We start from the raw sequence: 15778 nt of genomic DNA, 5'->3' as shown, positions 1-15778 counted from the left end.
TCCTAACAGTTTTATTAGCTAATGTTGCTGGTATACATGTCAGATATTTAATATATATATATATATATATATATATATATATATATATATATATATATATATATATATATATATATATATATATATATATATATATATATATATATATATATATTGTGTTGTTCCCAGGAAGTACCTGAAGTTGGAGTGCCAGGAGGGGGGCCAGTGGGGGCGTGGCAAGTGTGAGCCCATATCGTGCCCACCTTTACCTGACGTGTACCAGGGCATGTTCACCTGTACCAACCACTTCTTCTACGGGACCACCTGTACTCTGCAGTGTCCGCAGCCCGCCGAACATGTAAGTACTTTGTACACACTTCCTGTTGGAGGTATACACACTTCCTGTTGAAAGTATACACACTTCCTCTTGAAAGTGTACACACTTCCTGTTGAAAGTATCCACACTTCCTGTTGGAGGTGTACACACTTCCTGTTGGAAGTATACACACTTCCTGTTGAAAGTGTACACACTTCCTGTTGGAAGTATGCACACTTCCTGTTGAAAGTGTAAACATTCCCTGTTTGAAGTATACACACTCCCTGGTGAAAGTATGCACACTTCCTGTTGAAAGTACACAGACTTTATAGATAATCACTTCCTGTTTGTTTGTTTGTTTAAGAGCGTGATAAAGTGCAGCAAAGATGGAAAATGGACAGAAAACTTTTCCATGTGTTCCAACATCCAAGGATTTTGTTCTTCTCCTCCTCAACTTCATCATGTCCAATATTTGTGTAGTGAAGGAACTCATGTTGGTGAGTAACATCACACAAAATACTCATAAAAGTATGTTTACTAATATTTGTGTAGTGACACACACACACAGATGTATACATACATACATATATATGTATATATATACATACATATATATGTATATATATATATATACATACATACATACACACACACATACATATATATATATATATATATATATATATACATATATATATATACATACACATATATACATATTATATATATATGTATGTATATATGTATATATATTTACGATGCATATTGCAGTGAAGATATTACTAATATTCATGTTCCCCTGTAGGTTCTGTGTGTTCCCCTTCTTGTGTTCTGAGTCCAGACATGGATCTTCATGACCCAGTTCTGTTGCCTAGCAACACTACACCTGCCTCTTTGACACACTGGATGCTTCCTGTCAAAGTACAGGTGGGAACTGCACTATTACATCTGTGTACTGTAGTAGTACTACCAGGTGTTTGTGTCAGATGAATAGTACACAGTACAACAGTAGTATTACATGTGTTTACTGTAGTAGTAGTAGTAGTAGTAGTAGTAGTACTAGTAGTAGTACTACCAGGTGTTTGTATGAGGGTGATGACATGGAGGTGAAATCCTGGCAACATCATTTCAGATATTTACTATTACTTTGGCCAAAAAAGAGCAAACACATTCTGAAAATATACTTTTGGTAAATCATCTTCCCTGAAACACTCCAAGTTAGTAGAACATTGAGTGAATGAGTGAGTGAATAAATGAAATTACTCAATGAGTTAATAATTGAATGGCTCAATGATCGACTGACTGAATGAATGATGATTGAATGAATGAGTGAATGAGTGACTGAATGAATGAGCAACTGACTGAATGAATGAGTGAGTGACTGAACAAATTACTGAATGACTGACTAAATGAATGAGTGACCAAATGAATGAATGACTGGAATGGAATTAATAAGTGACTGAATGAATGAATGACTGGAATAGCATTAATAAGTGACTGAATGAACGAGTGACCAAATGAATGAGTCAATGAATGACTGAATGAATGAGTGAAAATAAACTCACTCAAAGAACGAGTGACTGAATAAATGATGATTGAATAAAAGCCTGACTGACTGACTGAATGAATGAGTGACTGAATTACTGAGTGAATGAATGAATGACTGGCTGACTAAATGAATACATGAGCGAATGAATAAATGAGTGAGTGACTGAATGAATGAGACACTGAACAAATGAGTGAGTGACTGAATGAATGAGTCAATGGATGAGTAAATGACTAACTGAATGACTGAATAACTGAATGAATGAATAAATGAATGAATAAATGAGTGAAAAAATATTCAATCAATGAATGAATGAATAACCAAATGAATGAGTGAAAGAATGAATGACTGAATAAATGAATGAATGACTGAGTGACTGAATTATTTATTGAACGAGTGAAGGAATGAATAAGTGAGTGACTGAATGAATGAATGAGTTACTAAATTATTGACTGAGTGAATGACATATGATTGAATGAATGAAGGACTAAATGCATGATTGAATGAATGGTTAAATGAATGAATGAATGAATGAATGTTTTAGTTAATGAACGATTGATTTTTTTAATGAATGAAGGATTAAATCAAAGATTGTATGAATGGTTAAACGAAGGACTGAATGAATGACTGAATAACTGACTCAATGAATGAATGAATGAATAATTCATGGATTTAATGAATAAATGAATGAAGGACTAGATGAAATATTGAATGAATGATTAAATGAAGGACTGAATGAATGAGTGAGTGAAGGAGATGTATGTGCACACACACACACACACACATTTAGTACATCTAGTACATGCAGTAGACATGGTGTACATGTAAAAGTGTGTAGATGGATATGTTCAACAATAGAGGTTCCAATGCTGAGCGTGTTTGTAAATGGAGGTTCCGATGCTGCTCAGTGTTGGTGTAAAAACTACATACACACATTATTCTTATGTACTTTTACTACTTCTTTCTCTTATGTTCTTGTACTACTTCTTTCTCTTATGTATTTGTAGTATTTGTTTGTGTTGTGTACTTGTTGTATTAGTGTAGTGAAGGTGTGTGTGTGTGTGTGTGTGTGTGTGTGTGTGTGTTTGGTTGCAGAAGGTGGTGTGCACAGGGATGAAGAGGTGGTACCCAGACCCCGCCACTATTTACTGCACCCCCTCCTGTGAGGTAGTAATACAGCATCAATCACAACTCTCACACACCTTCTCTTCTTCAACTCATCATCATCATCATCATCATCCACCTTTTACTCCTACTTCAACTCTTCTTATTCAAGCTGTGGCAAAAACACCACGCTTCATCATAACCTGCTCCACTACTCACCTTGTAGTAGTAGTAGTACTACTGCTAGTAGTAGTAGTAGCAGTATTAGTAGTAGTAATAATGGTAGTAGTAGTAGTTACAGTATAGTACAATAAATACAATTTATGTGTAGCACAAACATGATTGTTTATCATAAATAGCTGAAGTACACAAATTGTAGTAGTTTTAGTAGGAGTCAAAGTATTGTTAGTAGTAGTAGTAGTAGTACAATTTTTGTAAGTAGTAGTAGTGGTAGTAGTAGTAGTGGTAGTAATAGTAGTAGTAGTAGTAGCAGCAGTAGTAATAGTAGTAGTAGTGGTGTTGGTAGTAGTAGTCATAGTAGTGGTAGTTGTAGTAGTGGTGGTAATACTGGTAGTAGTAGTGGTAGTACTGGTAGTGGTAGTACTGGTAGTAGTAAGTTTTAGTAGTAGTAATAGTGGTAGTAGTTGTAATAGTGTTAGTAGTAGTAATAGTAGTAGTGATAGTAGGAGTGTTACTGGTGTTAGTAGTAGTAGTTGTAGTAGAATTAGTAGTAGTAGTTGTTGTAGTAGTGTTAGTAGTAGTAGTAGTGGTGGTGTTGGTAGTAGTAGTCATAGTAGTGGTGGTAATACTGGTAGTAGTACTGGTAATGGTAGTAGTAGTAGTGTTAGTAGTGGTAGTAGTAGTGGTAGTAGGAGTGTTCATGGTGTTAGTAGTAGTAGAAGTGATAGTAGTAGTAGTGTTAGTAGTGGTAATAGTAGTAGTGGTAGTAGTTGTAGTAGTGTTAGTAGTAATAATAGTAATAGTGGTACTAAAGTAGAAGTAGTAGTAGTAGTATAGGTAGTAGTGTTAGTAGTAGAAGTAGTAGTAGCAGTAGTAGTAGTAGTAGTGGTACTAAAGTAGAAGTAGTAGTAGTGGTAGTAGTGTTAGTAGTAGAAGGAGTAGTAGTAGTAGTAGTAGTTGTAGTAGTAGTGGTACTAAAGTAGTTGTAGTAGTGGTACTAAAGTAGAAGTAGTAGTGTTAGTAGTGGTATTCAAGTCGATTTATTATAAAAACTTCAAACATTAAAACTTGTGTTACAACTTCTTGGAAAGAAGATCTAATTAAGAGAATCCATGTTGCTGCTTTTGAATAGTCACATGTGACAATGCTTTTGAATAGTCACATGTGACAGTGCTTTTGAATAGTCACATGTGACAATGCTTTTGAATAGTCACATGTGACAGTGCTTTTGAATAGTCACATGTTGCTTTTGAATAGTCACATGTTGCTTTTGAATAGTCACATGTTGCTTTTGAATAGTCACATGTGGCTTTTGAATAGTCACATGTGGGTTTGGAATAGTCACATGTGGCTTTTGAATAGTCACATGTGGCTTTTGAATAGTCACATGTGGCTTTGGAATAGTCACATGTGGCTTTGGAATAGTCACGTGTGGCTTTTGAATAGTCACATGTGGCTTTTGAATAGTCACATGCGGCTTTTGAATAGTCACATGTTGCTTTTGAATAGTCACATGTTGCTTTTGAATAGTCACATGTGACAGTGCTTTTGAATAGTCACATGTTGCTTTTGAATAGTCACATGTTGCTTTTGAATAGTCACATGTTGCTTTTGAATAGTCACATGTGGCTTTGGAATAGTCACATGTGGCTTTTGAATAGTCACATGTGGCTTTTGAATAGTCACATGTGGCTTTGGAATAGTCACGTGTGGCTTTTGAATAGTCACAAGTGGCTTTTGAATAGTCACATGCGGCTTTTGAATAGTCACTTGTTGCTTTTGAATAGTCACATGTGACAGTGCTTTTGAATAGTCACATGTTGCTTTTGAATAGTCACATGTTGCTTTTGAATAGTCACATGTTGCTTTTGAATAGTCACATGTGGCTTTGGAATAGTCACATGTGGCTTTTGAATAGTCACATGTGGCTTTTGAATAGTCACATGTGGCTTTTGAATAGTCACATGTGGCTTTTGAATAGTCACATGTGGCTTTGGAATAGTCACGTGTGGCTTTTGAATAGTCACAAGTGGCTTTTGAATAGTCACATGCGGCTTTTGAATAGTCACATGTTGCTTTTGAATAGTCACATGTTGCTTTTGAATAGTCACATGTGGCTTTTGAATAGTCACATGCGGCTTTTGAATAATCACATGTTGCTTTTGAATAGTCACATGTGGCTTTTGAATAGTCACTTGTTGCTTTTGAATAGTCACATGTGGCTTTTGAATAGTCACATGTGGCTTTTGAATAGTCACATGTGGCTTTTGAATAGTCACTTGTTGCTTTTGAATAGTCACATGTGACAGTGCTTTTAAATAGTCACATGTGATGGTGCTTTACATCAGAAGTTTGAGGAAAATTATTTAAGCGTTGTTCTTGGTGGTGTGTGTGTGTGTGTGTGTGTGTGCAGCCTTTTGGTGGAGACGGGTGGTGCGACACGGTCAACAACCGTGCCTACTGCCACTATGATGGTGGTGACTGCTGCCCTTCTACACTCTCCTCCAGGAAGGTAATGTCACAATAAAAGCCCTCCAATAAAGTAACCATGGCATTTCACAATAAAAGTCCCCCAGAATGGTGAACATAGGATTCCACAATAAAAGTCCTCTGGAAAAGTAACCGTGTCATTTCACAATAAAAATCCTCCAGAAAGGTGGATATAGGATTTCAGAATAAAAGTCCTCCAGAAGAGTAACCATGGCATTTCACAATAAAAGTCCTCTAGAAAGGTGAATATAGGATTCCACAAAAAAAGTCCTCCAGAAAAGTAACCACGGCATTTCACAATAAAAGTCCTCCAAAAAGGTGAGTATAGGATTTCACAATAAAAGTCCTCCAGAAAAATAACCATGGCATTTCACACTAAAGGTCCCCATAACGTAGATATAGGATTTCTCAATAAAAGTCCTCCAGGAAGGTAACTGTGGCATTTCACAATAAACCTCCTCCAGAAAAGTAACCATGGCATTTCACAATAAAAGTCTTCCAGAAAGGTGAATATAGTATTTCACAATAAAAGTCCTCCAAAAAAGTAACCATGGCATTTCACAATAAACATCCTCCAGAAAGGTGAATATAGGATTTCACAATAAAAGTCCTCCAGAAAAATAACCATGGTATTTCACAATAAAGGTCCCCAGAACGTAGATATAGGATTTCACAATAAAAGTCCTCCAGGAAAGTAACTGTGGCATTTCACAATAAACCTCCTCCAGAAAGGTAACCATGGTATTTCACAATAAAAGTGTTCCAGAAAGGTGAATATAGGATTTCACAATAAAAGTCCTCCAGAAAAGTATCCATGGCATTTCACAATAAACGTCCTCCAGAAAGGTGAATATAGGATTTCACAATAAAAGTCCTCCAGAAAAATAACCATGGTATTTCACAATAAAGGTCCCCAGAACGTAGATATAGGATTTCACAATAAAAGTCCTCCAGGAAGGTAACTGTGGCATTTCACAATAAACCTCCTCCAGAAAGGTAACCATGGTATTTCACAATAAAAGTGTTCCAGAAAGGTGAATATAGGATTTCACAATAAAAGTCCTCCAGAAAAGTATCCATGGCATTTCACAATAAACATCCTCCAGAAAGGTGAATATAGGATTTCACAATAAAAGTCCTCCAGAAAAGTAACCATTGCATTTCACAATAAAAGTCCTCCAGAAAGGTTAATATAGGATTTCGCAATAAAGGTCCTCCAGAAAAGTATCCATGGCATTTCACAATAAACGTCCTCCAGAAAGGTGAATATAGGATTTCACAATAAAAGTCCTCCAGAAAAGTAACCATTGCATTTCACAATAAAAGTCCTCCAGAAAGGTTAATATAGGATTTCGCAATAAAGGTCCTCCAGAAAAGGTAATTGTGGTGGGTGATCCAAACAACAATCCAGGGTCGGGGCCAGGGACCCTCCACATTATCAGGTTCTTATAAGACCTCCTTGGACCCACATAGGGACAATTGGTAAATACTTCAAAACCACACTCCATTTGGCCACACCCCTTTTGCCCACACCAATGCCATAAAAAACTTGTTTTCAACTGTAACTTGTTCCTGGACAGGTGGTCCAGTTTGGGGCGGACTGCCACCAAGACCAGTGCACTTGCCTGGATCCCGAGGCCCAGGAGAACCTAAGCAAGAACCTGGAAGGGATCCAATAGTTACATGAACGTCTACAAATAATATAAACAAACTAAATGTTTTTATATATGGGGACATTCTTGTAAAAAAACCCAACAAGTATTAGCATCATTGCTAATATAGAAACTCAGAAGTTTTTAATCCTGCTATTATTGTTGAAGTTGGGTATTAATGATGTACTGTGCAGCAATACTACTATATCATACTATGAAGTATCATCTTCTTTATTTATCAGGTTTTGGTTTTAGCCGAGGCTAACATTTATGTTGTTGGATTAGCTTTAGACTAGCAACTATTATCTGCCATGGAATGTAGTACTCACGTTCGAGTAATGTGTACTCTATTGTATTATTTTATAGTCACAATAAATACATTTTTGATTGATCATATTTCCTGCTTATCTGGTTCAATCAAAAGTGCTTCAAAGTGTCCGTTCTGGTTCCCGAAGAGGACCGATCCGGGTCACGGCACCGACTGAAAGCATAGCCTGAGTTCTTAGGGTGAGGTTTGGGATGGATCACAAGGTTCTTGTGGCCAGCGTTGTTCTCAGACCACGTCTAAGTCCGCCAAGATGAGCGAAGAAGGGATAAACGTCAGTAATGTCAGATGTTGACCCACACAGCGGGGAAGGTTAAGGGCTGCCACGTACACTGACCCACGCAGCGGGGAAGGGTAAGGGCTGCCACGTACACTGACCCACACAGCGGGGAAGGTTAAGGGCTGCCACGTACACTGACCCACGCAGCGGGGAAGGGTAAGGCTGCCACGTACACTGACCCACACAGCGGGGAAGGTTAAGGGCTGCCACGTACACTGACCCACACAGCAAGGAAAGTTAAGGTCTGCCACGTACACTGACCCACACAGCGGGGAAGGTTAAGGGCTGCCACGTACACTGACCCACACAGCGGGGAAGGTTACGGGCTACCATGTACACTGACCCACACAGCAAGGAAAGTTAAGGGCTGCCACGTACACTGACCCACACAGCGGGGAAGGTTACGGGCTGCCATGTACACTGACTCACACAGCGGGGAAGGTTAAGGGCTGCCACGTACACTGACCCACGCAGCGGGGAAGGTTAAGGGCTGCCACGTACACTGACCCACACAGCGGGGAAGGTTAAGGGCTGCTACGTACACTGACCCACGCAGCGGGGAAGGTTAAGGGCTGCCACGTACACTGACTCACACAGCGGGGAAAGTTAAGGGCTGCCACGTACACTGACCCACACAGCGGGGAAGGTTACGGGCTGCCATGTACACTGACCCACACAGCGGGGAAGGTTAAGGGCTGCCACGTACACTGACCCACGCAGCGGGGAAGGTTAAGGGCTGCCACGTACACTGACCCACACAGCGGGGAAGGTTAAGGGCTGCCACGTACACTGACCCACACAGCGGGGAAAGTTAAGGTCTGCCACGTACACTGACCCACACAGCGGGGAAGGTTACGGGCTGCCATGTACACTGACCCACACAGCAAGGAAAGTTAAGGGCTGCCACGTACACTGACCCACACAGCGGGGAAGGTTACGGGCTGCCATGTACACTGACCCACACAGCGGGGAAGGTTAAGGGCTGCCACGTACACTGACCCACGCAGCGGGGAAGGTTAAGGGCTGCCACGTACACTGACCCACACAGCGGGGAAGGTTAAGGGCTGCCACGTACACTGACCCACACAGCGGGGAAAGTTAAGGTCTGCCACGTACACTGACCCACACAGCGGGGAAGGTTAAGGGCTGCCACGTACACTGACCCACACAGCGGGGAAGGTTACGGGCTGCCATGTACACTGACCCACACAGCAAGGAAAGTTAAGGGCTGCCACGTACACTGACCCACACAGCGGGGAAGGTTACGGGCTGCCATGTACACTGACCCACACAGCGGGGAAGGTTAAGGGCTGCCACGTACATTGACCCACACAGCGGGGAAGGTTACGGGCTGCCACGTACACTGACCCACACAGCGGGGAAGGTTACGGGCTGCCATGTACACTGACCCACACAGCGGGGAAGGTTAAGGGCTGCCACGTACACAGACCCACACAGCAAGGAAAGTTAAGGTCTGCCACGTACACTGACCCACACAGCGGGGAAGGTTAAGGGCTGCGATGTAGACTGACTCGGTGAAGGACATTTTTCACAGGGACATTTTTAACACCCTTTCCCCAAAAAAAGACTCGCACAGCCAAATCTCACATCTTTATTGAAAGTAGCAGTACTGTAATACTGTGTACATTTATCATGCAGTGTTAGTAGTACTACTGAGAGATATTTCAGTTAGTCCAACAAGATTCAAAGTCAGACAGCAACGACTCATATATTACAATACTCTTTATTAGCTACATTATCTACCTTCTTTTTTATTTGTACTGCATGTGTCACGTACACTGCAGTACACAGTACACAAATACTGTGTGTGAAATACTGCTTGTACACGTATTTGCAGTACTTTGTCAGCTCACAGGTTGACGTACTGTCGCCTCCTTCATGGTTTATTGATGCAACTGGCGCAGTACTTCAAGACCACAAAGTACTTATTGTGCGTGTACTGTGAGTACTTTGTCAATCCAGTGTACTTACAACCAAATGTGAATATTGAGTGGAAATAAACCACGAAGGAAGTCCATCTAAGTCAACTCCTGAGCAGAGGAGCACACTGTAGTACATAGTAGTAGTGTAGAATGTACATAGAATATAGTACATAGTAGTAGAAGTACACAGGATAGAGTACAGTGTAACTGTAGAATGTACATAGAATATAGTACATAGTAGTAGAAGTACACAGGATGGAGTACAGTGTAACTGTAGAATGTACATAGAATGTAGTACATAGTAGTAGAAATACACGGGATGGAGTAGAGTGTAACTGTAGAATGTACATAGAATGTAGTACATAGTAGTAGAAATACACGGGATGGAGTAGAGTGTAACTGTAGAATGTACATAGAATGTAGTACATAGTAGTAGAAATACACAGGATGGAGTAAAAGAGTCAAGCACTGAAGTAGAAGTAAACAATCAGAGTAACAAGTGTATTTTAAAAGTACTACAGAAGAATCACTTTTACTGCGTTTTACTACTAGAACATATCACACAAGACATTTAAATACCTGAAAACACACTAGGTACAGTACATACTGTATGTACAGTACATACTGTATGTACTGTACATACTGTATGTACTGTACATACTGTATGTACTGTACATACTGTATGTACTGGTGTGAGACTGAGATGTGTACTATAACGCCATCTTGTGTTTTTAGGACTTCAATGCCAGTATAAGACCAGCAAATAAATAAATATATATATATATATATATATATATATATATATATATATATATATATATATATATATATATATATATACATATATATATATATATATATATATATATATATATATATATATATATATATATATATATATATATATATACATATATATATATATATATATGTACTTTACAAGTAATTAATAAGATGTATCATCAACAGTAATTAATAAGATGTATCAGTAACATTCATTAAAGTACAAAGTAAGCAAAACAATAATTTAAAGTTAGCACAAAGTTTTCCTGGAATAATGGAAGTTAGTTCCTTGTAAAGATCAGCCAGCAGTCAGCAGTTGTGGTAGCAGCGACCGCATCAGAACTCCTTGGGCTGGCCGTAGTCGTTGTAGGTGACAGTTAGCGTCTGCTGCTCACAGGACTTGTGCAGGTCCTGGTCCAGGTCTGCCCAGTTCACCTTGGTGTCGCTGTAGCGGCAGGACAAGAACTGGAGAGACATCCTGCGAAGACCCACCTTGGCCTCCTGGAGGAGACTTTTGCACCACGGGGACACTTGTTGCAGCTGGGACAGGATCAGGCCCGCTTTCCTGCAAACACAAGGAACTTTAGCACTTTTGCACCACGGGGACACTTGTTGCAGCTGGGACAGGATCAGGCCCGCTTTCCTGCAAACATAAGGAGCTTTAGCACTTTTGCACCACGGGGACACTTGTTGCAGCTGGGACAGAATCAGGCCCGCTTTCCTGCAAACACAAGGAGCTTTAGCACTTTTGCACCACGGGGACATTTGTTGCAGCTGGGACAGGATCAGGCCCGCTTTCCTGCAAACATAAGGAGCTTTAGCACTTTTGCACCACGGGGACACTTGTTGCAGCTGGGACAGGATCAGGCCCGCTTTCCTGCAAACACAAGGAGCTTTAGCACTTTTGCACCACGGGGACACTTGTTGCAGCTGGGACAGGATCAGGCCCGCTTTCCTGCAAACATAAGGAGCTTTAGCACTTTTGCACCACGGGGACACTTGTTGCAGCTGGGACAGGATCAGGCCCGCTTTCCTGCAAACATAAGGAGCTTTAGCACTTTTGCACCACGGGGACACTTGTTGCAGCTGGGACAGGATCAGGCCCGCTTTCCTGCAAACACAAGGAGCTTTAGCACTTTTGCACCACGGGGACACTTGTTGCAGCTGGGACAGAATCAGGCCCGCTTTCCTGCAAACACAAGGAGCTTTAGCACTTTTGCACCACGGGGACACTTGTTGCAGCTGGGACAGGATCAGGCCCGCTTTCCTGCAAACATAAGGAGCTTTAGCACTTTTGCACCACGGGGACACTTGTTGCAGCTGGGACAGGATCAGGCCCGCTTTCCTGCAAACACAAGGAGCTTTAGCACTTTTGCACCTTCTCCAACCCTCACACACTTTGCTAGAAAAGCACAAAAAAAACATCCTCTAAGGTACTTTAGCACTTTCTTCAATCCTCACACACTTTGCTAGAAAAGCTCACAACAACATTCCAGAAGGAGCTTTAGCACTTTTGCACTTGGACACTTTCTTTAATGCTGACACACTTTGCACACAAACACATTCTTTAAAGGGCTCTGGCACTTTAGCACTTTCTTTCTACAGGCTGTATAAATACTGTACACATACTGTATATACACAGTATAAATACTGTGTATATACACTACAAATAATGTGTATATACACAGTATAAATAATGTGTATATACACAAATACTGTGTATATACAGTATAAATACTATTATGTACAGTATACTGTGCAAATACTCTGTCATGTAAATATTATATAAATACTGTGAAAATGCTGCATAAATACTGTGTGTATACTGTATGATTACTATGCAAATAATGTGTAAATACTCTGTCATGTAAATAGAATATAAATATTGTGTAAATACTGTACAAATATTGTGTAAATACTGTCTAAATGCTGTATAAATACTGTGTAAATATTGTGTAAGGATTGTGTTAATACTGCATAAATATTATGTACATTTATATTGTATAAGTACCGTGTAAATATTTTGTAAATACTTAGTAATTATCATGTAAATATTGTGTGGATACTGGATAAATATTGAGTATATACTGTATGAATATTGTGTAATTATTATGTAAATACTCTAATTACTGTCTGTATGCTGTATGAATATTGTGTATAAATAGATGGTGTAGGTGGTGTATAGATGGTGTACAGATGGTGTATAGGTGGTGTACAGATGGTGTATAGGTGGTGTATAGATGGTGTATAGTGGTGTATAGATGGTGTATAGTGGTGTATAGATGGTGTATAGGTGGTGTATAGGTGGTGTACAGATGGTGTATAGATGGTGTTTGGGTGGTGTATAGGTGGTGTACAGATGGTGTATAGGTGGTGTATAGGTGGTGTACAGATGGTGTATAGGTGGTGTACAGATGGTGTATAGGTGGTGTGCAGATGGTGCATAGGTGGTGTATAGATGGTGTACAGATGGTGTATAGTGGTGTATAGATGGTGTGTAGTGGTGTATAGATTGTGTATAGGTGGTGTACAGATGGTGTATAGGTGGTGTATAGATGGTGTATAGATGGTGTATAGGTGGTGTACAGATGGTGTATAGATTGTGTATAGGTGGTGTATAGATGGTGTACAGATGGTGTATAGGTGGTGTACAGATGGTGTATAGATGGTGTACAGATGGTGTATAGATGGTGTATAGGTGGTGTACAGATGGTGTATAGATGGTGTATTGGTGGTGTATATATGGTGTATAGGTGGTGTATAGATGGTGTATAGGTGGTGTACAGATGGTGTATAGATTGTGTATAGGTGGTGTATAGATGGTGTATAGGTGGTGTACAGATGGTGTATTGGTGGTGTATAGGTGGTGTACAGATGGTGTATAGATGGTGTATAGGTGGTGTACAGATGGTGTATAGGTGGTGTATAGATGGTGTATAGGTGGTGTACAGGTAGTGTACAGATGGTGTATAGGTGGTGTACATATGGTGTATGGATGATGTATAGATGGTGTATGTACCTTGGTCCCAGCTCGTCCTCACACCTCCAGGTGAACTCTCCAAAGGTGTGGTAGCGCAGGTTGTAGTGGTAAAGCACCCGGTGCAGGGTGGGTGCACCCAAGTCCATCAGGGTGTTGTAGGCTGTCTGCTGCTCCTTACCACTGGTGTAGCCGTTGAACAAGTTGTAGATCTTGTCTGAGATCTCTGCAAACATCACATCACTGCTTTAGCAGCACTCACAATGCTAACATTACTCACAATGCTAACATTACCCTGCTTTAGCATCACTCACAATGCTAACATTACTCACAATGCTAACATTACCCTGCTTTAGCATCACTCACAATGCTAACATTACTCACAATGCTAACATTACCCTGCTTTAGCATCACTCACAATGCTAACATTACTCACAATGCTAACATTACCCTGCTTTAGCATCACTCACAATGCTAACATTACTCACAATGCTAACATTACCCTGCTTTAGCATCACTCACAATGCTAACATTACTCACAATGCTAACATTACCCTGCTTTAGCATCACTCACAATGCTAACATTACTCACAATGCTAACATTACCCTGCTTTAGCATCACTCACAATGCTAACATCACTCACAATGCTAACATTACTCACAATGCTAACATTACCCTGCTTTAACATCACTCACAATGCTAACATTACCCTCCTTTAGCATCACTCACAATGCTAACATCACTCACAATGCTAACATGTCCTCACTAAGTGTAGTAATGTTCATCATCAATGAGTGTTCCTATTGGCCATCAGACACCTGGGAGTATTGATCAATAATCAATAAGTGTCAGTGGCTGACCTTGTGCCTTGACGTCGTCCACAGTTGGACATGGAGTCTTGATGGTCACCTCACTGGGACTGGACCGCCTCCCAGTGTTGTCTACTGCCCACAGCCTGAACCTACCACAGTGTTATTATATTGTTATTACACATTGTGTACTGCCCACAGCCTGAACCTACCACAGTGTTATTACATTGTTATTACACATTGTATACTGCCCACAGCCTGAACCTATCACAGTGTTATTACATTGTTATTACACATTGTCTACTGCCCACAGCCTGAACCTACCAGTGTTATTACATTGTTATTACACATTGTCTACTGCCCACAGCCTGAACCCACCAGTGTTATTACATTGTTATTACACATTGTCTACGGCCCACAGCCTGAACCTACCACAGTGTTATTACATTGTTATTACACATTGCCTACTGCCCACAGCCTGAACCTACCACAGTGTTATTACATTGTTATTACACATTGTCTACTTCCCACAGCACAGCCTGAACCTACACACATTGTTATTACACTTTTGTTACATTGTTATTACACATTGATAGGACACACAGTCATTCTATTGTTATTACACACTGTTAATACATTATTACACACGATCATCACACACTTATTATTTTCTGTTGTTACACATTATTATCACACACTGTCGTTACATTGTTATTACACACTGTTATTACATTATTACACACTATCATCACACACTGTTATTATTTACTGTTATTACACATTATTATCACACATTGTTATTACACATTATTAAACAATGTAATTACACATTATTATTACATATTGTTATTACAAATCCTTACACATGTTCATTACACATTGTTATTGCACACTGTTATTACATTGTTATTAAACATTGTCATTATTTATTACTACACAGTATTACATTATTACACATTGTTATTTCACATTATCATTACACATTATTACATTATTACACACTGTTATTACATTGTTATTACAAAATATCATTACACACTGCTATTACATTGTTATTAAACATTATCATTACACATTGTTATTACATTATTACACACAGTTATTACAAATTGTTATTAAATTGTTATTACACATGATCAAACATTAATACTACACGCTGTTATTACACATTGTTATTACACAATATTATTACACACTGTTATTACACACTATTATTAGACATGATAAAACATTAATATTACACACTGTTATTACACATTGTTATTACACAATTATTACACACTGTTATTACACACTATTATTAGACATGATAAAACATTAATATTACACACTGTTTTTACACATTGTTATTACAGACTGTTGTTACATTGTTATTACACATGATAAAACATTA

The 15778-nt window shown here is 39.4% G+C and overlaps 2 protein-coding genes across 10 annotated transcripts in view; one reads left to right on the top strand and one right to left on the bottom strand.

Moving 5' to 3' along the window:
- LOC133545222 (pappalysin-2-like) overlaps positions 1–7658 on the top strand; it is a 93099-nt gene extending 85441 nt beyond the window's left edge. Inside the window, exons 22-27 of the mRNA XM_061890617.1 lie at positions 169–337; positions 660–792; positions 1101–1222; positions 2937–3008; positions 5539–5637; positions 7196–7658. Of these exons, the coding sequence (XP_061746601.1) occupies positions 169–337; positions 660–792; positions 1101–1222; positions 2937–3008; positions 5539–5637; positions 7196–7294 (694 nt within the window). The 3' untranslated portion in view covers positions 7295–7658. The remainder of the gene's footprint in view (positions 1–168; positions 338–659; positions 793–1100; positions 1223–2936; positions 3009–5538; positions 5638–7195) is intronic.
- Positions 7659–10692: 3034 nt separating this feature from the next.
- The window catches only part of LOC133545261 (astrotactin-1-like), a 167167-nt gene continuing 162081 nt past the window's right edge, over positions 10693–15778 (bottom strand). For 7 of the 9 annotated variants that reach the window (XM_061890663.1, XM_061890667.1, XM_061890661.1 and 4 more), the window contains exons 22-24: positions 14437–14537; positions 13618–13801; positions 10693–11163 (exon numbers count right to left, since the gene is read on the bottom strand). In XM_061890663.1, the coding sequence (XP_061746647.1) occupies positions 10935–11163; positions 13618–13801; positions 14437–14537 (514 nt within the window). In that variant the 3' untranslated portion in view covers positions 10693–10934. The other 2 variants (XR_009804783.1, XM_061890668.1) reach the window with 2 other exon arrangements.

Source organism: Nerophis ophidion, linkage group LG28, assembly GCF_033978795.1.
Source record: "Nerophis ophidion isolate RoL-2023_Sa linkage group LG28, RoL_Noph_v1.0, whole genome shotgun sequence".
Taxonomy (NCBI): Eukaryota; Metazoa; Chordata; class Actinopteri; order Syngnathiformes; family Syngnathidae; genus Nerophis; species Nerophis ophidion.
Note: the sequence above shows the minus strand (reverse complement) of the source record. Positions and strands in the feature narration are given on the sequence as shown.